Genomic DNA, 8610 nt, shown 5'->3' on the forward strand with positions numbered 1-8610 from the left:
GGTTTACAAATATTAAAGATGCACATCAACACCAATAATGAAGCTGGTATGAATAGAACCCACGTAGTCACAGTCGAAACTATCTACCACCCCATCCACCTTCCTCTGAAAATGCCTACCTACTTCTTACCCTATTTTGAAAACTGATGTAATAGGAAACACACGTATATTTTTTTAGCCTAGGATTGACAGCACAATCTATGCCAATTTAAAAAAAATTATAATGCTTATTCTTTTTCAGAGGTTGAATGTACTAGCTGCGAACACTGTTAAAGGACAAGATGGCATTTGAAAAAGTCTTATATTGCGGTCCGTGTGATTTTAAACATGCTACTAACCAAGCTATCAAATGGTGTACAGATTGTATAGAGGCTCTGTGTTCAACTTGTTTTGACGTGCATAGAAGTTTGAAAGTCTCGAGAAATCACAATGTTATTACAATAGAAGATCATAGTGCTCTGCACGCAATTATGTTGGATTTAGTAGAAACCCAGAGGTGTGATCAACATGATAAAGCTTCGGAATATATTTGTCCTTTACATGACGAAAAAGTTTGTGTAACATGCATCCAGAGAAAACATAGTCAGTGCACTGGTTGGTTGACAATCTCAGAAGCAGCTGACGGGGTTAAATCATTGGTAGCAAATCAGACAATTAAACAAGATCTCGAGAACATGATAAGAAACGTGGAGGAATTGATTGAAAATCACGAAAAAGAACGAATTTACACTCAAAATGTATGCAAAACTTTGAAAGGCGAAGCATCAATAGTTGTTCAGAGTATTATACAGAAAGTTCAAGACCTTGAGGCAGAATTTGTCAAAACGGGCGATGTACAGCACCAAGAAATATCTGACAACATAATCAGCCGGACAACAGAACTCAAGGGTAAACTGCAAAAAGTGAAAATGATGAAAGAAAAGATGAATGGTATTGAAGGTTATGCGTCAGACACTCAAATTTTTTTGAGCATCCGTAAAATTGCCACAGAATTAATTGATTCTATTGAAGAAGTAAAATCTGTTACAAAGGAGCCCTTATCTTTTCCAAAAGAGCTCCAGTTAACAGCCCCAGTCCAGTCTTTTCTGTCAGACGTAAAATTGCTGTGTCTTGTACGAAAGGATAATAAATATATTGCATTTCAACCATCAAAACTGCAAAAGGTTCAGTCTCATATTTCTTCCTTGTTCCAAAAATCAATAGACGATATAGAAATACATATTATAGTGACGATTAATGTATCAAATACAGAATCAAATGGCAAGGATCTATGGAACGCGCTGATCTTATTGAACGGACAGTTATTATTTTATTGGAAAGCAAGTAAACATTTTATCACGTACACCTCAGACGGAGAGTTTTTCAGAAGTTGGCATGTAGATGATAAAGTAAAATATATGGCAATTGTTGACATGCATAGGATTGACTTCTCCTATGAAACAAACAGAAATGTTGGAATTTTTAACATGCAGACATTACAAACTGAAAAGAAAATAACTTTTAGTGAAAAATGTTATGGGTTGACATATGACGGTAATCAATTGTATACAGTTGGAGAGACAACAATATTTTGTGTTGAATTGACAGACAATGATGAGCGTATATCATCAGTTCCTGTGAACACAAGCGATGTTGCTTATATTTCCGTCTATAGAGATAGACTGTACTATGCTGACTACACGAAACATACCATTTACTGTTGCTATAAAAACGGGGAAGAAATATGGTCTTTTAAAACTGTTGAAATGATGTTTCCTGTTGGCATTACTACAGACAAGTACGGAAATGCATATGTTACATGCTCAATAACTAATAAGGTCCTTGTGGTTTCAGCTGACGGAAAACAGGACAAAGAAATACTAAAGGCATTTGATGGTCTTGTTGTTCCTAGAGCCATACATTACGACAAAAGTGAAAATCGATTACTTGTTTGTAATGCTAAAAATGGACTAGCATTTTTATGTATATTAAAATTATAATAGTTTTTTGTCTATATCTGTGTTTATAGCTGTTCCTTGTCCGAATATTTACTAGCCATGAAGACTTGACGGGTACCACTAGTGGAACAGAACCTGCTAACCTTTCTGGGAAGCCTGGGATTGTCGTGGAATTCGTGTTTCTCAATATTTTGTTCTCTCAAAAAAATCAACCGTTAAAAATATGGGATGAATCATCTTCCAAATTGTCTATAATCACAAACTCCCATAAGTGTCATAGATCTATTTGGAAGACACTCGAACAATAAGACACAAGACCGAATACACGCATCATGAAACATGAAACATAAAAGTGGGACAATCATTAATTTACAGTGACTATTAATAATCTACTGAATTAAAGACAAATACACAGTCATGTAAATAATCTTTTAGGGATAATGCTATAGCTTTTTGAATCGACTTATATCATTTTCAAAGAACAACAGTTAAGCTTTTTACTCAAAACGTCGACGGGGGTATAGACATATGGTGACCCCGTAGAAATGTATAAAGCATTAGAAACGACAAAGTATAAGTTTACAAACTCATTTTTAGACCATTTATCCAAAAGGGTCATATAAGCTCTTCAGAATATATTATTAAACAGTGTCGGCGTGAACTGTTATGCATTGACAGACGTCTGATTATGTTAACCGAACTCTTATTACCTGCATCCCAAATTCGAAAATATTACAATTAGAAAACTCAACTCATTCTTCAAAAACTTTTGCTTTATCTAAAATATGGAGAAAACTATATCGCGGTGAACGTGGTGTGATCGTGGTCAAGTGTGACGGGGGCTTATAATATAGACCACGATCAAACCACGTTCAACGCGATCTTAAAAAAGTCAGAGGTTTCGGTATGAGCGGCATGATAATTTTAAATTTCCATTGATCCAAGATGCTACTACGTCCTTATTATGCTTCTACAAAATGCTAATAATAATATGACAAGTGTGCATTTCAAACCGCATATACCTGCACTTATATTTATCAACTAATTGTATTGTCAATATGATGATAAAGTGTGTATTCATGAATACAAACACAATGTAGCTAATCTAGGTTAATATGTGCACTAGTACTGCCAATGATAGTATGCAAAGTAGAAACTGAAACAGATTTTCCATAATTGGGAACGGGGACCCAATTAATTCCCCTATTAATTCAAGGTAGTTTATCGTAAATGAAGGCAGATCCCCATATTTTTACTTGTAAACCCCTTAATGGTTACTGTGAGACTTAATCGACCGATATTGTTTTGAGTATGAATACTAAGATCATTTAATTCACCTGTTCAAATCGAAACAAATTAATTTGAATCTTTTTTTCTCAGACAATTATCAAACTATATACATATCAGAATCACACAAAACTAAGTAGAGGTCGAACATTTAAAGATTTAATTGGTATTCTACAAATTTAATCACTTGTATATCTTTTCATCACGGTACAATTAAAAAGATGGTAGTTGTATTCAGGGACTTGACTTGTATCCTATATACACTGGGATTATATTTCATTTGGTTAGAAGTAAGTGGAAACGTTTGTATTACATGATTATCATATTTGTCGCGAGGTACAAGTTATGTCATTACAATATGATGTTCGTGCGTGTTTATATGTGCAAGTAGAATTGCTTTGTTTAGGTTTTCATGGCTTTTTATATTCCTATTACGATCTCATATGAATATTTACTATGCCAGGCTGTTTTAACTGAACCAATGCTGCTCATCGGTGTTTGTCTTTGTATAATTAACCAATAATGTGTTGAAATACGTTGATTACAGAAAAGTGGACCCCAAAATATGAATATAGAAAAGAGAAAAATTACAGAATACCTAGCTCAACGCCAATCTTGCTGTAATATACTTACCAGTAGGCGACTTCTTTGGTCACTGTGAATCATCATAATATAACAGCTTATTACATAATATCATTTTCTCCTGATTTTATACTATGCCGACTTTGTTTGAATAATAATTTGCTTTCTTTTCACAGTATTTGTTTTAAAATTGTGCTGCAGTTGATGCGAGCTCTATGACCACACTTTGCTGGATTTAAGCATTAACCTAATTGGATATAAATCTCCAGTGCAAAATATCTTCACTTTCGATTTCAATGAAAAGAAAAATTACAAAAAATACTGACTTCTATAGCTAAATGGAAAAAAGAAGTCGATGTGTATCAATTACGAAAGTCTTGCTTGAAGATAACCAATGTTATCGAATTATATATTGATAGTATTTTCGTACGCACACTGTGCAGCATTTACAGAGCATGTAAACAATAGGATGTACATACCTTTTAATAAATTAATAAAATGTGCAATCATAATTTTAATGTTGTAGTACATTTGGACTTGTAGTAGTTAAAACAGGAATCTCATTATCACGGTCATCAGCTTTACCTTAGTTATTATGAGAAGCTGCATTAACATACACATTTTGCATGAATATGTCACATGGAAATAATCATCAAAATAGATATTGATTACCAACTTATCTCATATAATCATACGGGAATGACGTTTGAACAAGAAATTAAACAAAAAACCACTTCAATTTAAAATTGATACCCTTTAAGTCAGAAGAGCATAAGTAGGCGTCTTATAGTTATTCCGATTAATAGTTTCTGTCAGAAAAAGTAAAATCACAAAAATACTCCACTCCAAGGAAAACTCAAAACGGAAAGTCTTTAATCAAATGGCAAAATCAAAAACTAAAAACACATCAAACGAATGGATAATGGACTATGCAACCAGATCCGTGCTTGTTACCAACAAGTGCATACATTTGACTTTAACATTGAGATTGATGATATGTACAGAGTTGTCGTTCCCAATATACTTTAACATTGAGATTGATGATATGTACAGAATTGTTGTTCCCAATATACTTTAACATTGAGATTGATGATATGTACAGAATTGTCGTTCCCAATATACTTTAACATTGAGATTGATGATATGTACAGAATTGTCGTTCCCAATATACTTTTACATTGAGATTGATGATATGTACATAATTGTCGCTCCCAGTATACTTTAACATTGAGATTGATGATATATACAGAATTGTCGCTCCCAATATACTTTAACATTGAGATTGATGATATGTACAGAATTGTCGCTCCCAATATACTTTAACATTGAGATTGATGATATGTACAGAATTGTCGCTCCCAATATACTTTAACATTGAGATTGATATTATGTACAGAATTGTGGCTCCCAATATACTTTATCATTGAGATTGATGATGTGTACAGAATTGTGGCTCCCAATATACTTTATCATTGAGATTGATGATGTGTACAGAATTGTCGTTCCCAATATACTTTAACATTGAGATTGATGATATGTACAGAATTGTCGTTCACAATATACTTTAACATTGAGATTGATGATATGTACAGAATTGTCGCTCCCAATACACTTTAACATTGAGATTGATGATACGTACAGAATTGTGGCTCCCAATATACTTTATCATTGAGATTAATGATATGTACAGAATTGTGGCTCCCAATATACTTTAACATTGAGATTGATGATATGTACAGAATTGTCGTTCCCAATATACTTTAACATTGAGATTGATGATATGTACAGAGTTGTCGTTCCCAATATACTTTAACATTGAGATTGATGATATATACAGAATTGTCGTTCCCAATATACTTTAACATTGAGATTGATGATATGTACAGAATTGTCGTTCCCAATATACTTGAACATTGAGATTGATGATATGTACAGAGTTGTCGTTCCCAATATACTTTAACATTGAGATTGATGACATGTACAGAATTGTCGTTCCGAATATACTTTATCATTGAGATTGATGATATGTACAGAATTGTGGCTCCCAATATACTTTATCATTGAGATTGATAATATGTACAGAATTGTCGTTCCCAATATACTTTAACGTTGAGATTGATGATATGTACAGAATTGTCGCTCCCAATATACTTTAACATTGAGATTGATGATATGTACAGAATTGTCGATCCCAATATATTTTAACATTGAGATTGATGATATGTACAGAATTGTCGCTCCCAGTATACTTTAACATTGAGATTGATGATATGTACAGAATTGTCGCTCCCAATATACTTTATCATTGAGATTGATGATATGTACAGAGTTGTCGTTCCCAATATACTTTAACGTTGAGATTGATGATATGTACATAATTGTCGCTCCCAATATACTTTAACATTGAGATTGATGATATGTACAGAATTGTCGCTCCCAATATACTTTAACATTGAGATTGATGATATGTACAGAATTTTCGCTCCCAATATACTTTATCATTGAGATTGATGATATGTACAGAGTTGTCGTTCCCAATATACTTTAACGTTGAGATTGATGATATGTACAGAATTGTCGCTCCCAATATACTTTAACATTGAGATTGATGATATGTACAGAATTGTCGCTCCCAATATACTTGAACATTGAGATTGATGATATGTACAGAATTGTCGCTCCCAGTATACTTTAACATTGAGATTGATGATATGTACAGAATTGTCGTTCCCAATATACTTTAACGTTGAGATTGATGATATGTACAGAATTGTCCTCCAAATATATTTTACCGTTTGCAAATGATTGCCTTTCGGTACTCTTTTAAACGCAGGACGTATAAAAAAGGGTCTGCAATTTGATTAACTATAGATAACATGTTAGTAAACTGTATAAGATTCGTTAGATCGATGTTAGCATTACTAGCTGATACAATGTTTACGATTACAGATGGCAATACACTGACTGTAACTACAGTAATTAATATTCCTAGCGTATTTATTGATCTTCTGAATTGACCCATATGATCTGTTAAATATACGGGTCTATTTTGTGTTGTTACTGTTCGTTGTTTAAAACACTTTTCTTCATTCGAAACGCTGGATTTTCCTTCAATGTGATCCTTACCGTATGCGCGAACTGATAAGTGCCGATCGTCACGTGATCTTGATTGAGCTGGATCTGAATGTATTCCAGAATGAGTCGGATCTGAACGTGATTTAGATTGAGTCGGTTTAGCCGGTGTAGCATCATTGTAAACCATAGTCATTCTCTTTTTTAATCGGAATAAAACCATCCCATAAAATACAACAATTAATACATATATACCGAGTCTGCATGTTGAAAAGGAGAGTTGATGTTTCCAGAGGTTATCATGGAAAAGGATATCAAGTTGGCATGTTGTTGCATTCGGATTTCCATATAAACCACCAATTAAACCGCTGTGTACAATACTCAATGAAAACGAGGCTATATAAGATATTGTGTGTCTCTTTGACCACGTGCTAGCTTGTCGTGTAGAACGGGTGGCTAGGTATCGTTCAATACAGATAAAAAATATTTGCACCAGAGAAAACACATTTGATGCAGACAAAACTGATATAACTACAAGAGATATGTAAGGAATATGGATATTCCATAGTTTCAGTAATATAATAATTCCAGTAAAAATGCCAGTTGCACTAGCTATAATGTTACCAATACTGAGACACAATGTGAGGCATGTAAACTTTTGCTGTCGTAATGATTTGTTTTTAATTAAGATAATTATTGCAAGAAGATTTAACAATAGTGTTACTGTAGAGAATGATATATACAAAGCTGTAGCAGTCACTGTGGTTGTGCTTACATCAGTATCATTCATGATTTATTGATTACTAGTAATGAATATCAAGATAGTCTCATTCCAGATCTGCAAAATAAAAATTTGATTAAAACATAGTTCAATTACACAATTTATTATTTTAAAACTGTTAAGGATTTCATCATCAATAGTATCATTTTGTTGCCATTTATCTGCAAAATAAAATGAAAAATAAGTGAGCTAAAAGTGATCACCTACAAAAATTAATGTTTAATCACCGACTTACTAAATGTATGGCTTATTGAGTTTCTTAATATGAATATTATGACACATGATATCAAAGATACCACGATTATAATTTAGTACGCCAGACGCGCGTTTCGTCTACATAAGACACATCAGTGAAGCTTAAATATTTTTTTTTTAAATTCAGGATAGCTTAAGGATGCAGATCAAGAATATAATAACATTATACTAACACCCTTTCCTTCTACAGGATCTTCTTGTGAGTAAGAACAATGATGACTTATTACAAAATGTTAAATATTGATAAGAAAATGTGGTATGAGTGCCAATGAGACAACTATTCATCTAAGTTACAATCTGCAAAAAGTGAAAAATTATAGATCACAGTATTGCATTCAACTCGGAGCCTTGGCCCACAACGTACAGCAAGCTATAGAGGGTACAATTAAGACTAGTGTAAAACAATTCAAAAAGGAAAACCCACGGTCTTATCTATATGAAAACGAGAAAAGTAAAACACGTATGAACTACACCAACTTATAACGACAACTACTGAACATCAGATTCCTAACGGCTGCTACTTATATGAGAAAAATTGTGCGCGTACGCTTACGCTATATTTGGACCTCAGGGCGGACGTCAGAGTTGGACTTGACATTAATTTGGATGCATACTTAAGGATATTACTCACACGAACGCCGTATTTTGCTTTCGTCGCTATCGCTGTAGTTGGGCCTAAACCTTGGACGCCATTAC

General features: G+C 33.5%; 1 protein-coding gene across 1 annotated transcript; it reads left to right on the forward strand.

Annotated features, from left to right (window-relative positions):
• The first annotated feature begins 281 nt into the window (after positions 1-281).
• On the forward strand, positions 282-1979 carry LOC134727856 (uncharacterized). The gene has a single exon (XM_063592251.1). The coding sequence runs from the start codon at positions 282-284 to the stop codon at positions 1977-1979; it is 1698 nt and encodes a 565-aa protein (XP_063448321.1).
• Positions 1980-8610: the final 6631 nt, after the last annotated feature.

Source organism: Mytilus trossulus, chromosome 8 (genome assembly GCF_036588685.1).
Source record: "Mytilus trossulus isolate FHL-02 chromosome 8, PNRI_Mtr1.1.1.hap1, whole genome shotgun sequence".
NCBI lineage: Eukaryota > Metazoa > Mollusca > Bivalvia > Mytilida > Mytilidae > Mytilus > Mytilus trossulus.

Bases quoted from the DNA above. Each gene is read 5' to 3' on its own strand.
- LOC134727856 (XM_063592251.1), top strand. From the start codon at position 282: ATGGCATTTGAAAAAGTCTTATATTGCGGTCCGTGTGATTTTAAACAT.